The following is a 21,179-nucleotide window of genomic DNA, read 5'->3' as shown; positions in this document are numbered from 1 at the left end:
GGCAGACCTTTACTGTGGGAGTGCAATAATAACAAGACATTGTTTGAAATAAAGCAAAGCCATTTTTCCATAGCTTTCACACACTGTTTTATGGCACTTCAGGTTGAGAGTTAGAATGTAGTTGGAACTCGCTAGTGATGCAGAATGAGGTCTGAACTCAGCACAGAGGCACCACCTGCTGGATGACTTGACCAAGTAACGTGACAACTGGCAGTGGGAGTGCAATAATAAGACATTTTGAATTAAAGCGAAGACATTTTTCCATAGCTTTTTCCATAGCTTTCACTTTACATGGGATATTTCATCAATTTCAAATTGTGTACTCTAATCTATCGCTTCCCTTTTATCTGCATTAGAGCTACCCTAACAAGCTGGCCTCAATGCAAAATGAATGGGAAATATATGCACGATTTGATTTAAAATCCAATCTAAATATTTTTGTTTGTGATTGAGGACCAAACAAATGGGTTGAAATAAATCAGGAATACGTTTAATTTTAAAGGATTTTTGAGGAATGGAAAAGCACAGTCCTACTTTTACTTTGGGTGAGCTGACCCATGTAGCCTAAAATAGAAGTGCATTTTCTTTGGGTATAATTTGCATGGATAAACATACTTGAGATTCCACTACACCTACTGTCGAACTGCTAAATTATATATTGCTAAAGTACTGTAATTCAACCATTTCTGAAGTTCTGACAACACGATCAGGTCAGGTCGTAGCCCAACCATCCGTCAGATGGCACTGTTATTCGTTTTACGTCATAAACGGCTGGTTGGGCGAGGGAAGATGTGTGCAGTGAAACGTCTATTGTTGTACCTGGGTGTGGCGCGTAAGGAACCCTCTAGCGATGACTGTTTGACGTTCATTCAGCCTAATTTCGTAGAAGTATAATTATTCGTCAATTCTTGTAGGCCATTGCCCACCAGTGTAGAATGCTACACATGGTAATCAGAGAAAGTGTTTGTTTTTTGTCACAAAATGAGCACCTCTCTGTCTCAGTAGACCGCGTGTCAAGATTTTGCGTCCTTACGCAGCACGTGAGCAGTATAAAAGCGTGCCTGTTGACGTAATTACTCTCTTCCCTGCCTATGCCCTCGTGAGGTGGGCAGTATAACATTTCGTGACTCCTTTTCCACGAAGGGAATCCATAACCATCCGTCAAAATGGTGAGTTGGAGAAGTATTTTCGTCTGGGGAATAGTAGTATAGTGTGATCATGTGTTCTGCTACTTCAGTCATAACTTTAACGTGTAAAATGTCTGACACTAAGAAGATAGATGAGATGGTATGTGGTTACTTGGGCTTTGAACAAAATGGCACCCAATTTGTGTGAACAGACCTGTTTCTGCACAGTAATGCAGATACCCAAATGTCCCCAACTATGCCAGTTTTCACCCTGTTTGATAATGCCCCATGCCAGACGCCACCTTTAACTATAATGTCCTTAAAATAAGGTACTAGCATGAAACTAAGTGTCGAAGTGCCGGTCAGTGGCTTGTTCCCTTAGCGGTCGATTGTCATGTCTTGCACTTCTAGTATTGGTCCCATATCCAGTGACGCAAACGTTAGAACTAATCCTGTCTGTGTTATGTTTACAAATTGTTTGTCCGAGGTTTGCTAGTTAACTGGCCAAGGTTAATAAACTAACGCTATGTTCAAATACTGGCGTGTGCAGGATGCCGGCATGTCATAAAAGCTAGCTGTGTGTATACGTGGCCTATACAAGCTGCGCTGTCAAAGCGGTATCTCTTGGCAATAATTGTCTTATTATTTTTGTATAACCTTTTTAACTACGCACGTCGGTTTAAGAACAAATTCTTATTTACAATGACAGTCTACCCTTAATGGCTATGTTCTCGAGTTGAAATCTGTTCGGTTTACTATTCAGAAACAGCTGGTGTTTTAGTCTAAAACTCGCTAACCCGCTACTTGGTTGTATTAAATGGCAGCCAGGTATAATAAGCTGACGTTTATATTTCTGGCGATTGCATCGAGTCCTACTTTTGTCTGATCGTTCACCGGTTAAGTAGATTTCTAACGTTAGGTATAAACTGGGTCGTCGAGCCCTGAATGCTGATTGGCTGACAGCCGTGGTATATCAGAGATGGGGGGGAAGTACTCAATTGTCATACTTGTGTAAAAGTAAAGATACCTTATAAAATGACTAAAGTGAAAGTAACCCAGTAAAATACTAGAGTAAAAGTCTAAAGGTATCAGATTTTAAATGTACTTAAGTACAGTGGTGGAAGAAATACTAAATTGTCATACTTGAGGGAAAGTAAATGCTATACATCAAATTGCATATATTTAGCAAACCAGAAGGCACCATTTTTATTTGACCACCAGGGGCACACAACACTCAGACATAATTTACAAAGGCAGCATTTCTGTTTAGTGAGTCACCAGATCTGAGGCAGTAGGGGATGACCAGGGACATTACCTTGATATGTGTATGAGTTTTACCTTTTTCCTGTAATGCTAAGCATTCAAAATGAGACTAGTACTTTTCGGTGTCAGGTAAAATATATGGAGTAAAAAGTACAATTTTCATTAGGAATGTAGTGAAGTAAAAGTAGTCCAAAATATAAATGGTAAAGTACAGATACCCCAAAAAACTACTTAAGTAGTACTTTAAAGCATTTTTACTTAGGTACTTTACATCAGAACGTATACCACGGGTATGACTAAACATTTATTTTTACTGGTCTAATTGTTGGTTACCTCTGGGGTTTGTGATATGGCCAATATACCGCGGCTATGGGCTGTGTCCAGGCACTCTGCGTTTCGTCATGCATAAGAACAGCCCATAGCTGTGTTGTATTGGCCATATACCACACCACCCAGGCCTAATTGCTTAATTAACTTAGTAGCAAACTCGAGAGCTAACTTTTGATGGCTAGACAAATTTTCCACCTGGTGCTCCTTGCCAACCTATATGCACCATTTACTGCAGTTTTACTGTTTTTGGTTGCCTAGCATTGAACGATTAATGCATGTAGTTGGCTAATAAAGTTCTGTCAGCTAACCGGCGAGTATGCTCCTGACTGTCTGTGTGCCCGGTCCCCAATGCATCAGCTTTCAGTGCGTCATGTCTGTTCTAATGGTACTGCATTCCACGGTTTATAGCAATGCAGAATCAGCCATTCTCATACCTTTTGTTAGACCTCCCTACATAATGAGTTTATACAATGGGTGGGTCTAATCCTGAATGCTGATTGGTTAAAACCACATTGCAGCCGGTGTCTATTCCACAAGTTACCACCTGCTAAATCAATGACTTTAAAAGGGCCTATTTACTGTTCCATATCAGCCCGGCCAGGCAATTTATAAACTTGATCTCCACTATAAAAAGCATCTAGACATTCTCACATTTCTTTTGGACTAACATTTCGTTTTTAACTGCAGAAATTTGTATAAACCTTCCTGTCTCTCCAACATTTGCAACATTGTTTCAATATTCAAATTTGATCTCCAGGTGTCCCATAGTAATGAATGTGTCGGGACCAGGCAGGCAGCGTTTCCCAGCCAGTCAATCATGAATCAGCTGGCATAATTTTTATGGAAATATACAAAGAAAATGTCCATTGAAGGAAAAAAAAGAACGCCGCTTAAACTCCCGAGTGGCGCAGTGGTCTAAGGCACTGCATCTCAGTACTAGAGCCGTCACTACAGACACCCTGGTTCGAATCCAGGCTGTATCACAACCTGCCATGATTGGGAGTTTCATAGGGCGGTGCACAATTGGCCTCACGTTGGCCGGTGTAGGCTGTCATTGTAAATAAGAATTTGTTCTTAACGGACTTACCTAGTTAAATTAAATAAAAGCCAGCTTGGGTAGCAACCCTAGATTTGTTGGGACTATCTTGTGGAAGGATGAAATGGGGATGAATAAATGAATCCAAATAAGATTCATGAAAACAAGGCAATCATTATTTGAATGTTGGTAACCCGTTGTAATAAAGTGCTAATGCCCTCGAAGCCATTGTTTGGTTGATATATTGGCATGGTTTGCTGGTTTATCCTCCAACACTGGCTTTTTGGGCATTGTCACTTAAATACTGTCAATTCCCGAAGCTAGGAGAGCTGGACGATGGCGTCTGTGTGGCCATGTAAATAAGTAATAAGGCTGAGACTGCCAAAGCTGGTTATACTAAATATTCATGTGGGAGGACACGGGGAGACTGCTTCTATACTAGTGGGCGTTATGGACAAAAATCCATATCGCAATAAACTGCCTCAATTCTATCGAATGAGAAGTTTAACATGTGCGCCAGTTTTATTTTATTTGTTATCCTTTAAACTACTCGTTTTGTGGTTGTAGTAGGGCTGGTTGACGTGGCCTAATTTTTATTTTTCCAAATTTACAGTGCATTTGAAAAGTATTCAAACCCCTTGGCTTTTTACACATTTTGTTAGTCCTATTCTAAAATTGAATATATAAAAAATGTCCCCTCAATCTACACACAATGCCCCATAATGACAAAGCAAAAACAAATTTAAAACAATTTTGTAAATTATCACATAAGTATTCAAACTCAGAACAAAGTACTTGGTACTTTGAATCACCTTTGACAGTGATTACGGCCTCGAGTCTTCTTGGGTATGACGCTGTAAGCTTGGCACAGTTGTATTTGGGGAGTTTCTCCCATTCTTCTCTGCAGATCCTTTCACGCAGGTTGGATTGGGTGCGTCGCTGCACAGCTATTTTCAGGTCTCCAGAGATGTTCGATCAAGTTCAAGTCTGGGCTCTGGCTGAGCCACTCAAGAACATTCAGAGACTTGTCCCGAAGCCACTCCTGCATTGTCTTTGCTGTGTGGTTAGGGTCGTTGTCCTGTTGGAAGGTGAACCTTCGCTCCAGTCTAGGTTCTCATAAAGGATCTCTGTACTTTGCTCTGTTCATCTTTCCCTCGATCCTGACTAGTCTCCCAGTCCCTCCTGCTGAAGAACATCCCCACAGCAAGATGGTGCCACCACCATGCTTCCCTGTAGGAATGGTGCCAGGTTTCCTCCAGATGTGGCTGTTGGCATTCAGGCCAAAGAGTTCAATCTTGGTTTCATTAGACCACAGAATCGTGTTTCTCGTGGTCTGAGAGTCCTTGAGGTGCCTTTTGGCAAACTCCAAGCGGGCTGTCATGTGCCTTTTACTGAGTGGCTTATGTCTGGCCACTCTACAATAAAGGCCTGTTTGGTGGAGTGCTGCAGAAATGGTTGTTCTTCTGGAAGGTTCTACGATCTCCAGAGTAACTCTGGAGACCATTGGGTTCTCCCACGATTGCTCAGTTTGGCCGTGTGGCCAGCTTTAGGAAGAATGATGGTCATTGTTCTTGGACCTTCAATGCTGCAGTGTTTTTTTGGGGGGTACTCTTCCCCAGATCTGTTCCCGGACACAGTTCTGTCTGAGCTCTACGGAAAATTCCTTTGACCTCCATGGCATGGTTTTTGCCTTGACATGCACTGTCAACTGTGGGACCTCATATAGACAGGTGTGTGCCTTTCCAAATCATGTCCAATCAACTGAATTTACGCCAGGTGGACTCCAATCAAGTTGTAGAAACAGCTAATGGATGATCAATGGAAACAGGATGCACCTGGTCTGAATACTTATGTAAATAAGGTATTTCTGTTTTATAAATGTGCATGTAGATTGGGGGGGGGGGGGGTTATTCTAAAATTGATAAGGCTATAACTTAATGTGTAAAAAGTCAAGGGGTCTGAATACTTGCACTGTAGATCAGTTTTGTTTTTTTTGTTTTACCATTCGATAAATACGCTTTGTTGCAATACACACTGCATTACAAAAAGTCTGGGAAAATGTAATGAATTCAGGACAAAAAATTATACCTAGGTTAAATAGAAGGCTAACCATAACTCACTAATGATTTGATAATTTTTTTTAAAATAGTTTAACCTGCTTTTCTTGCAATCTAATCTGGCTTTCAAGTTTATGAAAATGTCTTTTTTGGTACAAATTTAACCAGAACTATGCATATCCATTACCGTAAATTCCGGACTATAAGCCGCAACTTTTTTCCCAGGCTTTGAACTTCGCGGCTTAAACAATGACGCGGCTAATATATGGATTTTTCCCGCTTTCAATTTATTTTTTTCAAAAAAACACATTCTGTGACGTGCTCAGTTTTTTGGCGGCATGAAGCTTTCATTAGACCAATGAAATTGCTGAATGGGATAAGGTCAAACAACTTGTTTACTGTTTAGATTAAATCGAGCGCTCTCAAACTTCCCATTCTGATTACAGTAGTCATTTTGTCACCCTCATCATGGCAAAGACACGGAGAAATGCATATAATGCAGCTTTCAAGTTGAAGGTGATTGATCTGGCTGTTGGAAAGGGAAATAGAGCTGCTGCACGGGAGTTTGGTCTTAATGAGTCGATGATAAGACGTTGGAAACAGCAGCGTGAGGAATTGACTCAGTGCAAAAAGACAACTAAAGCTTACTGCTGATTTTATTTTTTTTGTTACAAGCCGTGTTTCGTTAAAGCCTGTGTAAAGTTAATTTGTTTCAATGTACCGGTAGGCACCTGCGGCTTATTTATGTTCAAAATCATATATATTTTTTTTTAAATTCAGTGGGTGCAGCTTATACAGGTGTGCTTAACTTCTTTGGGCTATGTGGGACGTTAGCGTGCCACCTGTGGCGCACCCTATCAACAGCAGGTGCATTTCAAGAGCGGCAAATTTGAAACCAAATAAATGTCAAAATTCAAGTTTTTCAAACATACAACTATCTGGCACCCTTTGAAAGATAAACATCTCCTTAATCTAACCACGTTTTCCGATTTCAAAAAGGTTTTATGGCGAAAGCATAAAGTTAGGTTATGTTAGGAGAGTACATTGACAATAGCTGTGTGTAGTGTATTGTCAATTCAAAGACGGGCGTCACCAAAACCATAAAATCAGCTAAAATTATGCACTAACCTTTTACAATCTCCATCAGATGACACTCCTAGGACATTATGTTAGAACTAAAAATGCATGCATTGTCTATCAAGTTCATATTTATATCTAAAAACAGTGTTTTACTATGGCGTTGATGTTCAGGAAATCGTTTCCCTCCAATACCGGCAGTTAAGTCATCACAACAAAATAATTAATTAATATTAGAAAACATTGGTAAAATATTATATTGTCATTCAAAGAATTATAGATTTACATCTCTTGAACGCAATGGACTTGCCAGATTTAAAATTAACCTTACTGGGAAATCACACTTTGCAATAATCTGAGCACTGCGCCCAGAAAAATACGCATTGCGATACAGACTAACCACCATGTTGGAGAGATCTAAAATCGAAAATACTATGTAAATAATCCATTACCTTTGATTCTCTTCATCAGATGTCACTTCCAAAGAATCCCAGGTCCATAACGAATGTAGTTTTGTTCAAAAAAGCTCATCATTTATGTCCCAAAACCTCCGTGTTGTTAGCACATGATCTAAGCCAGCCGGACTTCACATCACGAACGGAAAAAATATATTTACGTTCGTTCAAACATGTCAAACGTTGTATCGCATAAATCATTAGGGCCTTTTTTAACCAGAACATGAATAAAATTCAAGGCGGACCATTGGGTTCTCTTTTAAAACGTTTCGGAATGAGAGTACCCACCATCAACTCGCACGCCAGGTGTCTAATGGGCCATCACGTTCCATGGCTCTTATTCGGTCAGATCTCATTGTAGAAGACTCAAAACACTTTGTAAAGGCTGGTGACATCTTGTGGAAGCAATAGGAAGTGCCAAAATATTCCTCAGCCCCTTTGTTTTTCAATGGCATAGGCTCAAAGTCAATTCAACACATCAGGTATTCACTTCCTGTCAGAATCTGTCTCAGGGTTTTGCCTGCCAAATGAGTTCTGTTATACTCACAGACACCATTCAAACAGTTTTAGAAACTGTAGGGTGTTTTCTAGTATATGTATATTCTAGTTACTGGGTAGGTGTAGGAGGCAGTTAAATATGGGCACATATTTTTTCCAAAATTCTCAATGCTGCCCCCTAGCCCGTAGAGGTTAATAGTCCGGAAATTACCGTACTAATGAACAACTTCTGGTAGCAGGCAATATAGAAAATTAACACCGGTCTCATAAACACTCAAGCTCAAGCCCACCTTGCTAGTGAGTAACGCCTAATCTTTATATTTAAAGTCTAGCCAACTTGGATCTATTTGCTTGATCATTTTGCTATTTGATTTTGAATTTTAAGACTCCTTGAAGTATCAAACAAATTGAGAAAAAAAATATTTTAGACCTCTGTTGTTAGCCTATACAAGAACAGCCCCCCCCCCCCCCAAAAAAAAAAAAAGTCTAACGGAAATTTGTTCTGGGGTGTCTATCCTATATCTGAGAGATATTTAACCCCTTTTTGTCAGTAAACAGTCTCCATATATACTTCCATTTTTTTTAACCTCTCTGGGGTATGTGGGACGATTTCGTCCCACCTACGTAACAGCTACTGAAATTCCAGTGGCGCGATTTTTGAATCGTTAGAAATACTATTACTTCAATTTCTCAAACATATGACTATTTTACAGCTATTTAAAGACAAGAATCTCGTTAATCTAACCCCACTGTCCGATTTCAAAAAGGCTTTACAACGAAAGCAAAACATTAGATTATGTCAGCAGAGTGCCCAGCCAGAAAAAATCAGACAGCCATTTTTCAAGCTAGCATATAATGTCACACAAACCCAAACCACAGCTAAATGCAGCACTAACCTTTGATGATCTTCATCAGATGACACACCTAGGACATTGTGTTATACAATACATGCATGTCTGTTCAATCAAGTTCATATTTATATCAAAAAACAGCTTTTTGCATTAGCATGTGACGTTCAGAAAACGCATAACCCCCGGCAAACTTCCGTTGAATTTACTAACAGTTTGCTAAATTACTCACGATAAACGTTCACAAAAAGCATAACAATTATTTTAAGAATTATAGATACATTACTCCTCTATGCACTCGATATGTCCGATTTTAAAATAGCTTTTCGGATGAAGCACATTTTGCAATAATCTAAGTACATAGCCCGGCATTACAGGGCTAGCTATTTAGATACCCACCCAGGTCAGCCTCCACCAAAATCACATTTCCTATAAGAAAAATGTTCTTACCTTGCTTGTTCTTCATCAGAATACACTGCCAGGACTTCTACTTCAATAACAAATGTTGGTTTGGTCCCAAATAATCCATCGTTAAATCCAAACAGCGACGTTTTGTTCGTGAGTTCTAGAATGCTTCTTCACGGTCCCGCGCATGGCGCATTGGCGTGTCAAAAATGTCTAAATATTCCATTACCGTACTTCGAAGCATGTCAACCGCTGTTTAAAACCAATTTTTATGCCATTTATGTCGTAGAGAAGTGATAATATTCCGACCGGGAGTATGCATTGAGCCTAAACAGCCGAATAAAATTTCTCCTCGGGAGCGACTCGTGCACGCGCCTCATTCAAAGGTCCTCTGAGCATCCACTTACAAAAGGCGATAATCTGTTTCAACCTGAGGCTCCCTCGTAAACCTTCAGGTTTTTCGCGGGCTCTGAGAGCCTATTGGAGCCCTGGGAATTGTCACGTTACAGCTAAGATCCTTACTTTTCAATAAAAAGATGCAAGACGCACGACTCCTTGTCAGACAGGGTACTTCCTGCTTGAAACCTTGTCAGGTTTTTGCCTGCCATAGGAGTTCTGTTATACTCAGACACCATTCAAACAGTTTTAGAAAATTCAGAGTGTTTTCTATCCAAACCTGAACAATAATATGCATATTCTAGCTTCTGAGTTGGTGTAGGAGGCAGTTAAAAATGGGAACATATTTTTTCCAAAATTCTCAATACTGCCCCCTAGCCCAGACAGGTTAAACAGCTAGTACCGGGAAACCTTCAGACGAGTCTTCAGACCTGTGGGTGTCCTGTTGCAAAACAACCGTGTTTGTGAGCTTCTCACCCTTTACACAGAAGGATCATGTTTAGTGTGTAGTCCGACCGGTTGGGACGCTACCGACAGAAGTTGGCAGATTGGCTGTATCAACTTCAGACGTTTCCCAATACGCTTGTGCGGGTCGTAAGAGGGGTCATAATATTTTTTGTAGGCCAAACCATAATAGTTTTGTAGGCCAAACTGTTCGGACGCTACAGACGACTTTGTTTGAAGATCAATTTTCGGGATGTCTCATGGTCTAACAAACACCGCTCTAGCTCTTTCACCCTAGATGCGGAAGTGTCCGGTGGCTTGAGATGCATCCAATGAAGAGAACTCTTGCTTAAATGGACAGCTTTTTATAGGCATTCTTCATTGTGCTAATTAGATTCCGCTGGGGCGTGGACATCGGCCTTAGTTGGTTAAGGCAGTTATATTCAATTGCATATTACATTTTCATAACTCTTCACAACACAGTACCCATTACAACAGTGCGCACTACTCTACTACCAGGCCCATTGCGGTAGGCCTGCCGCACGCAGCAGAAACTGAGCATACATTTTCCACAATCCTGTCCATTGATACTCCTGTCTTAGTAGGGTTTGCTCTTATCAAAAAAATGTGGGTTGAGACATTAAAGGGGTGTTGTTACAAAGGTTAATTTCTCTATTACAGTAAAATAATGTTGGTGTCCATATGACTTTTTTTTTTTTATGTTGCATCAAACCTCAAATGTAAATAGCGTGTTGAAACTGCTTGTTAAAGGGAAAAGTTGCCCTTTCGTCTTTGTTGCTGTTTGGAGAAGGAGCAAAGGGGACGAGACCAAAAAGACAAACGCTCATAAAAACGGAGAGAGAAATAAACCTTTGACTCTTGTGATACAGGCATTTGGAACATCGTGTAAAACATACATTTTAATGAATTTTATATTGCCCGGCCCTAGGTTGTAGCCATCAATTGTATTAGCAAACTTATTTAATTTCAAACTTCACATTTCCCTAGTATAGGCTACTTGTCGCAATGCGCGACGTTAGCAAAATGCCTGTGGTAAGTGATCGATATGGTTGCCGTCTAATTTTCAGTTTATCATCCCAGCTCTACATTAATAATCCCCCCCCCCCCCCCCGTAGGTGAACTTTACCGTAGACCAAATCCGTGCCATCATGGACAAGAAGTCCAACATCCGTAACATGTCTGTGATTGCGCACGTCGACCATGGTAAGTCCACCCTGACAGACTCGCTGGTGTCGAAGGCTGGTATCATCGCAGGATCCCGCGCCGGAGAGACCCGTTTCACCGACACACGAAAGGACGAGCAGGAGCGCTGCATTACCATCAAGTCTACGTGAGTGTCCCCTGGCCGATGGCACATTAACATTTCTTCTGACTGGGCAGAAGTAAGGATGTTTTGGCTGGCCTCTGAGTGGACTAACACTTTCTTCCACTGCAGTGCCATCTCCATGTACTACGAACTCTCGGAGAACGATATGGCCTTCATCAAGCAGTGCAAAGATGGCGTTGGGTTTCTCATCAACCTGATTGACTCTCCAGGCCACGTTGACTTCTCCTCTGAGGTCACAGCCGCTCTCCGTGTCACTGATGGAGCCCTGGTTGTTGTGGACTGCGTGTCAGGTAAGGACGACTTGCACCCTAGTTATGTCAGACACGATCATGCTTTCATTTCTGTAAAAAATGATGGCATGTTCTATACTTTTTGTGAACAAGTATTTCTTTATTTTCAGACATCTGTCATACAGGATGTCATATTGATGCTAGGTTCCATGATTACGAGGTATATTATAAAAAGGAGTAGGAGTCAGTCAACAAACCAATCCATTTGTTCTCAACATTTTCCTAGCTCACCATCTGCCTTTGTCCGTCCCTGCCCAGGTGTGTGTGTGCAGACAGAGACCGTGCTGAGGCAGGCCATTGCTGAGCGTATCAAGCCCGTGCTGATGATGAACAAGATGGACCGTGCCCTGCTGGAGCTGCAGCTGGAGCCAGAGGATTTGTTCCAGACCTTCCAGCGCATCGTGGAGAATGTCAACGTCATCATTGCCACTTACGGAGAAGATGAGAGTGGTCCTATGGGCGCTATCATGGTAAGCAACTTCTGTTGGCTGTACAATGCCTTGTCAGAAATTGTTGACAATTCACCTGTGAAATTGTGGCATTGTTCCAGTTCTGTTTTGCACCTAATGACAAAACTGCTATTTACATGAATATTGAAAAAGTGTTTCTCTGGAAATAGAATTCTAGTTTCTTGGCTTTGTATCAACCCTGCCCTAGTAGTAACAACTATTCTCTTACAGATTGACCCAGTCATTGGAACTGTTGGCTTTGGGTCGGGACTCCACGGATGGGCCTTCACCTTGAAGCAGTTTGCTGAAATGTACGTGATGAAGTTTGCTGCCAAGGGTGATGCACAGCTAGGACCTGCAGAGCGCTGCAAGAAGGTGGAGGACATGATGAAGAAGCTGTGGGGTGAAAGGTGAGGGACCAGTCACTTTCAACCTTGTAATCATCTGCCACATTTTCCTGAACTAGCTCCTGCCAGATTGCCTGGTACATGTCAAGCCTTGTCAGTTTGCACTGTAGTTAAATGGTGATATTTTTCCCCCTTCAGGTTTTTCGACCCAGCCACTGGCAAGTTCAGCAAGTCTGCCAACGGACCTGATGGAAAGAAGCTCCCCCGTACCTTCTCTCAGCTCGTCCTAGACCCCATCTTCAAGGTGAGTGGAGACATGACTTTAACCATGTTTAGCATTAGGCCAGGTGAAAGGGGATACATACCAGCCGTGTAGGTCTGACCAGGAAAGTGCATTTCGTGTTTTGCCTTTTAGAGCTTTATGCCTATAAATGATGACTTAATACATTCTTCACTTTGACCTGATTGTCCAGTGATGATAAACTGCAGTCTGATGCATGGCAAAGGCAATTCTATAGTTACCTCTCCCCATATGAGCCATCTGTATTTTATTGTATGGTCCACCCATTTTACGTTTAACTGCTGTTTCTGCTATAGGTGTTTGACGCCATCATGAACTTCAAGAAGGAGGAGACGGCCAAGTTGATAGAGAAGCTGGACATCAAGCTGGACAATGAGGACAAGGAGAAGGAGGGCAAGCCCCTGCTGAAGGCTGTGATGCGTCGCTGGCTGCCAGCCGGAGAGGCCCTGCTCCAGATGATCACCATCCACCTTCCCTCCCCCGTCACGGCCCAGAAGTACCGTTGTGAGCTGCTCTATGAAGGACCTGGTGACGATGAAGCTGCCATGGGTAAGACTACAACCTCTCCTTTCATCTGCACTCATCTGGAAACATGGATAGTACCATATACTGGTCTGTTAACTTCTTACATCTACACGTTCCGCTAGCGGAACGTCTGCTCCAATATCCAATGATGGGCGGGGCGCGAAATTCAAACTCCTCTAAATCCGAAAACTTACACTTTTCAAACATATGACTATGTTACAGCTATTTAAAGACAAGACTCTCCTTTATCTAACCAAACTGTCCGATTTCAAAAAGGCTTTACAGCGAAAGCAAAACATTAGATTATGTCAGCAGAGTACCCAGCCAGGAATAATCACACAGCCATTTTTCAAGCTAGCATATCATGTCACATAAACCCAAACCATATCTAAATGCAGCACTAACCTTTGATGATCTTCATCAGATGACACACCTAGGACATTGTGTTATACAATACATGCATGTCTGTTCAATCAAGTTCATATTTATATCAAAAAACAGCTTTTTACATTAGCATGTGACGTTCAGAACTAGCATTCCCACCGAACACTTCCGGTGATTTTACTAAATTACTCACGATAAACGTTCACAAAAAGCATAACAATTATTTTAAGAATTATAGATACAGAACTCCTCTATGCACTCGATATGTCCGATTTTAAAATAGCTTTTCGGATGAAGCACATTTTGCAATAATGTAAGTACATAGCCCGGCGTTACAGGGCTAGCTATTTAGACACCCACCCAGTGTAGCCTTCACCAAAATCACATTTCCTATAAGAAAAATGTTCTTACCTTGCTTGTTCTTCATCAGAATACACTGCCAGGACTTCTACTTCAATAACAAATGTAGGTTTGGTCCCAAATAATCCATCGTTATATCCAAACAGCGACGTTTTGTTCGTGCGTTCTAGACACTATCCCAACGCTAAATCTCGGCCACGAGCATGACGCAAAATATGACAAAAAATTTCGAAATATTCCATTACCGTACTTCGAAGCATGTCAACCGCTGTTTAAAACCAATATTTATGCAATTTATCTCGTAGAGAAGCGATAATATTCCGACCGGGAATCTGCCTGTCTGTAAACTGAGGAAAAAACCAAAAGCCGGGGGCGGGGCGTGTCACGCGCCTAAGGCTTAGTCCATTGACTGACCACTCAGCATTTGCTCTCGTGTGCTTCAGCCAGGGCTTTGAATGACATCATTCCTGTTTTTCCCGGGCTGTGAGACTCCATTGTTGACGTGAGAATTGTCACGTAAGAGCAGAGATCCTTTGTAAACGACAGAGATAATAAAGAAGGGCAAGAAATGTTCAGACAGGGTACTTCCTGAACAGAAGCATCTCAGGTTTTTGCCTGCCATAGGAGTTCTGTTATACTCACAGACACCATTCAAACAGTTTCAGAAACTTTGGAGTGTTTTCTCTCCAAAGCTAATAATTATATGCATATTCCAGTTTCTGGGCAGGACTAATAATCAGATTAAATCGGGTACGTTTTTTATCCAGCCGTGAAATTACTGCCCCCTAGATGTAACAGGTTAACCCAACTGTCTCCTCTAAGGTATCAAGAACTGCGACCCCAAGGCTCCCTTGATGATGTACATCTCCAAGATGGTGCCCACCACCGACAAGGGTCGCTTCTACGCCTTTGGCCGTGTCTTCTCCGGTTGCGTGTCTTCCGGCCAAAAGGTGCGCATTATGGGACCAAACTTCACCCCTGGAAAGAAAGAGGACCTCTACCTCAAACCAATTCAGAGGTTGGTACTCTGGAAAGCTACACTTCAAATGGCCATACTTTGTAATTTGTCTCTCGCAATCCATGAAAAACATGTAAATCTGTGAACATGCAGTAAGCACAAAGCGCATGCATGGGAGTAGCACATTTAAATGCTGTATAAGCTCTTGCCCAGAATTGAACAGTTGACTGACTCCTGTTCCTCATTAGGACCATTCTGATGATGGGACGTTACATTGAGCCCATCGAGGACGTGCCATGCGGCAACATTGTTGGTCTGGTTGGAGTGGACCAGTACCTGGTGAAGACCGGGACCATCACTACCTTCGAGCAGGCCCACAACATGAGGGTGATGAAGTTCAGCGTCAGTCCTGTGGTGAGAGTGGCTGTGGAGGCTAAGAACCCTGCTGACCTGCCTAAGCTGGTGGAGGGCCTGAAGCGTCTAGCCAAGTCTGACCCCATGGTGCAGTGTATCATCGAGGAGTCTGGAGAGCACATTATCGCTGGAGCCGGTGAGCTGCATCTGGAGATCTGCCTCAAGGATCTGGAGGAGGACCATGCCTGCATTCCACTGAAGGTACACTAGTCCTCCATGCCTTGTTACATGTAGGGCTTTCACATGATCACTTCTAAACTTAGCAAAAAAAAGAAATGTCCCTTTTTCAGGACCCTGTCTTTCAAAGATAATTTGTAAAAATCCAAATAACTTCAGATCTTCATTGTAAAGGGTTTAAACACTTTCCCATGCTTGTTCAATGAACCAAAAACAATTAACATTCAACTGTGGAATGGTCGTTAAGACACTACCAGCTTAGACGGTAGGCAATTAAGGTCACAGTTATGAAGACTTAGGACACTAAAAAGGCCTTTCTACGGACTCTAAAAAACACCAAAAGAAAGATGCCAGGGTCCCTGCACATCTGCGTGAACGTGCTTTAGGCATGCTGCAAGGAGGCATGAGGACTGCAGAAGTGGCCAGGGCAATAAATTGCCATGTCTGCACTGTGAGAGCCTAAGACAGCGCTACAGGACGGACAGCTGATCGTCCTTGCAGTGGCAGACCACATGTAACACTTGCACAGGATCGGTACATCCGAACATCACACCTGCGGGACATGTACAAGATGGCAACAACTGAGTTACACCAGGAACGCACAATCCCTCCATCAGTGCTCAGACTGTCTGCAATAGGCTGAGAGAGGCTGGACTGAGGGCTTGTAGGACTGTTGTAAGGCAGGTCCTCACCAGACATCACCGGCAACAACGTCTCTTATGGGCACAAACCCACCGTCGCTGGACCAGACAAGACTGGCAAAAAGTGCTCTTCACTGATGAGTCGCAGTTTGTCTCACCTGGCGTGATGATGGGTTCGCGTTTATCGTCGAAGGAATGAGCGTTACACCGAGGCCTGTACTCTGGAGCGGGATCGAGGTGGAGGGTCCGTCATGGTCTGGGGCGGTGTGTCACAGCATCATCGGACTGAGCTTGTTGTCATTGCAGGCAATCTCAACGCTGTGCTTTACAGGGAAGACATCCTCTCTCATGTGGTACCCTTCCTGCAGGCTCATCCTGACATGACCCTCCAGCATGACAATGCCACCAGCCATATTGCTAGTTGTGTGTGTGTGTGTGTGATTTCCTGCAAGGCAGAAATGTCAGTCTTCTGCCAAGGCCAGCGAAGAGCCCGGATCTCAATCCCATTGAGCATGTCTGGGACCTGTTGGAACGGAGGGTGAGGGCTAGGGCCATTCCCCCCCAGAAATGTCTGGGAACTTACATGTGCCTTGGTGGAGGAGTGGGGTAACATCTCACAGCAAATCTGGTGCAGTACTTAATGCAGCTGGTGGCCACACCAGATACTGACTGACTTTTGACTTGATTATTCCATTTATGTTAGTCACATGTCTGTGGAACTTGTTTGGTTTGTCTCGGTTGTTGAATATTAGGTTCATACAAATATTTACACGTTTGCTGAAAATAACACTTGACAGTGAGAGGACCTTTCTTTTTTTGCAGAGTTTACAATGGTGTTACGTTACAGGCAGTGTTATCCTACTGATGTATTTAATAATTAAACACCACCTCCACTCTCCCACACAGAAATCTGACCCGGTGGTTTCCTACAGGGAGACTGTGTCTGAGGAGTCTGACCAGATGTGCCTGTCCAAGTCCCCCAACAAACACAACCGTCTGTACATGAAAGCCCGTCCCTTCCCCGACGGCCTGGCTGAGGACATCGAGAAGGGTGACGTCAGCGCCAGACAGGAACTCAAGGTCCGTGCCCGTTTCCTGGCCGACAAGTACGAGTGGGATGTGTCTGAGGCCCGTAAGATCTGGTGCTTCGGCCCCGACGGTACCGGCCCCAACCTGCTGATGGACGTGACCAAGGGAGTCCAGTACCTGAACGAGATCAAGGACAGCGTGGTGGCTGGCTTCCAGTGGGCTGTCAAGGAGGTAAGCAAGACTCATGGATGTCATTTTTCCTACTCTGTTGGTCACTTTAAAACAAGCATACCATCTTTCAAAGAGGCACAATTCTGTGTTGGGGAATACGCCAAGGGAAGTATTCTGAGAATGTAGATTTGTCAAGCAAACCGAAGTGCTTGATTTAATACCTTAACCTGTTTGGTATAGGGGGCAGTATTGAGAATTTTGGAAAAAATATGTTCCCATTTTTAACGGCCTCCTACACCAACTCAGAAGCTAGAATATGCATATTATTGTTCAGGTTTGGATAGAAAACACTCTGAATTTTCTAAAACTGTTTGAATGGTGTCTGTGAGTATAACAGAACTCCTATGGCAGGCAAAAACCTGACAAGGCTTCAAGCAGGAAGTACCCTGTCTGACAAGGAGTCGTGCGTCTTACCTCTTTTTATTGAAAAGTAAGGATCTTAGCTGTAACGTGACAATTCCCAGGGCTCCAATAGGCTCTCAGAGCCCGCGAAATAACTGAAGGTTTACGAGGGAACCTCAGGTTGAAATATATTATCGCCTTTTGTAAGTGGATGCTCGGAGGACCTTTCAATGATGCGCGTGCATGAGTCGCTTCTGAGGAGAAATTTTATTCGGCTGTTTAGGCTCAATGCATACTCCCGGTCGGAATATTAACACTTCTCTATGACATAAATGGCATAAAAATTGGTTTTAAACAGCGGTTGACATGCTTCGAAGTACGGTAATGGAATATTTAGACATTTTTGACACGCCAATGCGCCATGCGCGACACCGCGAAAAAGCATTCTAGAACTCACGAACAAAACGTCGCTGTTGGAACATAACGATGGATTATTTGGGACCAAACCAACATTTGTTATTGAAGTAGAAGTCCTGGCAGTGTATTCTGATGAAGAACAAGCAAGGTAAGAACATCTTTCTTATAGGAAATGTGATTTTGGTGGATGCTGACCTGGGTGGGTATCTAAATAGCTAGCCCTGTAATGCCGGGCTATGTACTTAGATTATTGCAAAATGTGCTTCATCCGAAAAGCTATTTTAAAATCGGACATATCGAGTGCATAGAGGGGTAATGTATCTATAATTCTTAAAATAATTGTTATGCTTTTTGTGAACGTTTATCGTGAGTAATTTAGCAAACTGTTAGTAAATTCACCGGAAGTTTGCGGTGGTTATGCTTTTTCTGAACGTCACATGCTAATGTAAAAAGCTGGTTTTTGATATAAATATGAACTTGATTGAACAGACATGCATGTATTGTATAACACAATGTCCTAGGTGTGTCATCTGATGAAGATTATAAAAGGTTAGTGCTGCATTTAGCTGTGGTTTGGGTTTATGTGACATGATATGCTAGCTTGAAAAATGGCTGTGTGATTATTTCTGGCTGGGTACTCTGCTGACATAATCTAATGTTTTGCTTTTGTTGTAAAGCCTTTTTGAAATCGGACAGTGGGGTTAGATTAACGAGATTCTTGTCTTTAAATAGCTGTGAAATAGTCATATGTTTGAGAAATTGAAGTTATAGCATTTCTAACGATTCAAAAATCGCGCCACTGGATTTCAGTGGCTGTTACGTAGGTGGGACGAGTTCGTCCCACATGTACTAGAGAGGTTAAACATTACTATTTTGTGTCCAGGGTGCCCTGTGCGAGGAGAATATGCGTGCTGTCCGCTTTGACGTCCACGATGTGACCCTCCACACGGATGCTATCCACCGTGGTGGTGGTCAGATCATTCCCACAGCCCGCAGAGTGCTGTATGCATGCCAGCTTACAGCCCAGCCAAGACTCATGGAGCCTGTCTACCTGGTGGAGATTCAGGTAGGCCTACAATTGACATTTAAAATGTCATTAAATGTTTGGTTTCACCAAGGACTATGTCTATGATGTGAAATCATGTACCACACTGAACAAGTGATGGCTAAATCCATAAAATACGATACCTGACTAGAAATGAGCTCATCTCCGGGATAATGGAAGTTGACTAGAAAAATGCTACAACCTTGAACAGCATAGCTTTCTTGTACAGGTTGGCGTTAACCATCGAATTCAATGGTGTTAACCTTGTTCCCCCCTCTGCCTGCAGTGTCCTGAGCAGGTGGTGGGAGGCATCTACGGTGTGCTGAACAGGAAGCGCGGTCACGTGTTCGAGGAGTCCCAGGTCATGGGGACCCCCATGTTCATCGTCAAGGCTTACCTGCCTGTCAACGAGTCCTTCGGTGAGTGACCCACCAAATGCAGTCCACTTTTCCTTTATCTGATCTGCACTAATCAGGGCTAGACAATTCCCTGAGTTGTCGTAAATGTCTAATGTATAAAACAAATTGATATGCTAATACCTGTGTTCCTTCTCCAGGTTTCACAGCGGACCTGCGTTCCAACACCGGTGGCCAGGCCTTCCCCCAGTGTGTGTTTGACCACTGGCAGATCCTCCAGGGAGATCCCCAGGACACATCCACCAAGATCTCCCAGATTGTGGCTGACACACGTAAACGCAAGGGGCTCAAGGAGGGAATTCCTGCATTGGATAACTACCTGGACAAATTGTAAAAGGCTACCCTCTCATTCCCCCCCCCACCCCAACACTGAGACCAGAACTGTACAGATCACCATGGGCACAAACATTTTCCATAAGGAAAGCAAAGACCTTATTAAGAGAAACAATTAGGAAGAATTGTAAACATAAATTAAATAAAAATGCAAAATATAAACTGTGGTTCGACATTCTTTGGAGAGGGTGGTGGGAACGGAAATTTGTGTGCGGACTGCCGTTACGATCACCGGTAACACAGGTGGATCAATATGTACATTTCATACACTGAGTATACAAAACATGTAGAACGCCCACTCTTTCCATAACTGACCAGGTGAAAACTGATCCCTTATTGATGTCACTTAGTAATCCACTTCAATTTGGGCTCCCGAGTGGTGCAGCGGTCTAAGGCACTGCATCTCAGTGCTAGAGGCGTCACTACAGACCCTGGTTCCATTCCAGGCTGTATCACAACCGGCCGTGATTGGGAGTCCCATAGGGCTGTGCACAGTTTGCCAGGGTAGGCCGTCATTGTAAATAAGAATTTGTTCTTAACTGACTTGCCTGGTTAAATAAAAATTGCAATTAAATTGGGAGACTGGTTAAAGAATGATTTTTAAGCCTTGAGACATTGTATGGATAAGACAAAATATATAACTGCCTTTGAATGGAGTGTGGTAGTTCCAGGTGCACTGGTTTGTATCAAGAATTGCAGCGCTGCTGGGTTTTTCCACAAGTTCCGTGTGTGTCAGGAATGGTCCACAATCTAAAGGACATCAGCCAATTTGACACAACTGTGGAAGTGTTAGTCCACATGGGCCAGCATTCCTGTGGACCACTTTCCACGTCTTGTAGTCATTCCCTGATAATTGAATCTGTTCTGAGGGTGTGGGGTGCACAACTCAATTAGGAAGATGTTCCTATTTTTGGTATACTACACTGAACAAAAATATAAAAGCATCATACAACAATTAAATATTTTACTGCGTTATAGTTCATATAATGAAATCGGTCAACTTTAAATAAATTATTTCGTCCCTAATCTATGGATTTCACATGACTGGGAATACCAATATGCATCTGTTGGTCACAGATGCCTTTAAAAAAGTTTTTTTAAAGTAAGTGTATGGATCAGAAAACAAGTCAGTATCTGGTGTGCCCATTTGCCTCATGCAGCTTGACATCTCAAACATGGACACTCTTAATGACAGTTGCTTCGCGTGATGTATTATCTCTACCTTGCCTTTGTGCT

General features: G+C 42.7%; 1 protein-coding gene and 1 non-coding gene across 3 annotated transcripts; both read left to right on the top strand.

Moving 5' to 3' along the window:
- Window positions 1–1,050: 1,050 nt before the first annotated feature.
- On the top strand, window positions 1,051–20,105 carry LOC115192636 (elongation factor 2-like). Of its 2 annotated transcripts, XM_029751375.1 has the most exons (13): window positions 1,051–1,169; window positions 11,073–11,287; window positions 11,393–11,574; window positions 11,833–12,044; window positions 12,255–12,433; window positions 12,569–12,674; window positions 12,968–13,220; window positions 14,763–14,958; window positions 15,147–15,513; window positions 17,037–17,390; window positions 19,033–19,215; window positions 19,481–19,613; window positions 19,751–20,105. In XM_029751375.1, the coding sequence occupies exons 1-13, from the start codon at window positions 1,167–1,169 to the stop codon at window positions 19,942–19,944; spliced, it is 2,577 nt and encodes an 858-aa protein (XP_029607235.1). In that variant the 5' UTR covers window positions 1,051–1,166; the 3' UTR covers window positions 19,945–20,105. The 2 variants fall into 2 exon arrangements, with proteins under 2 accessions (XP_029607235.1, XP_029607236.1); XM_029751376.1 differs by lacking the exons at window positions 1,051–1,169; window positions 11,073–11,287 and adding an exon at window positions 11,685–11,734 and having other exon boundaries at window positions 11,457–11,574.
- LOC115193142 (small nucleolar RNA SNORD37) lies at window positions 12,798–12,866 on the top strand. The gene has a single exon (XR_003878104.1). It is a non-coding gene; the product is annotated as a small nucleolar RNA SNORD37 (small nucleolar RNA).
- Window positions 20,106–21,179: the final 1,074 nt, after the last annotated feature.

Source organism: Salmo trutta, chromosome 4 (genome assembly GCF_901001165.1).
Source record: "Salmo trutta chromosome 4, fSalTru1.1, whole genome shotgun sequence".
Taxonomy (NCBI): domain Eukaryota; kingdom Metazoa; phylum Chordata; class Actinopteri; order Salmoniformes; family Salmonidae; genus Salmo; species Salmo trutta.
This window is presented reverse-complemented; position numbering and strand designations above follow the sequence as displayed.

What these genes read in the sequence shown, in the direction of transcription:
- LOC115192636 (XM_029751375.1), top strand. An exon ending in TGCATTACCATCAAGTCTAC is followed by an intron (nt 11,288 to 11,392) that starts GTGAGTGTCCCC and finishes CTTCCACTGCAG; the next exon opens with TGCCATCTCCATGTACTACG. An exon ending in AAGAAGCTGTGGGGTGAAAG is followed by an intron (nt 12,434 to 12,568) that starts GTGAGGGACCAG and finishes TTCCCCCTTCAG; the next exon opens with GTTTTTCGACCCAGCCACTG.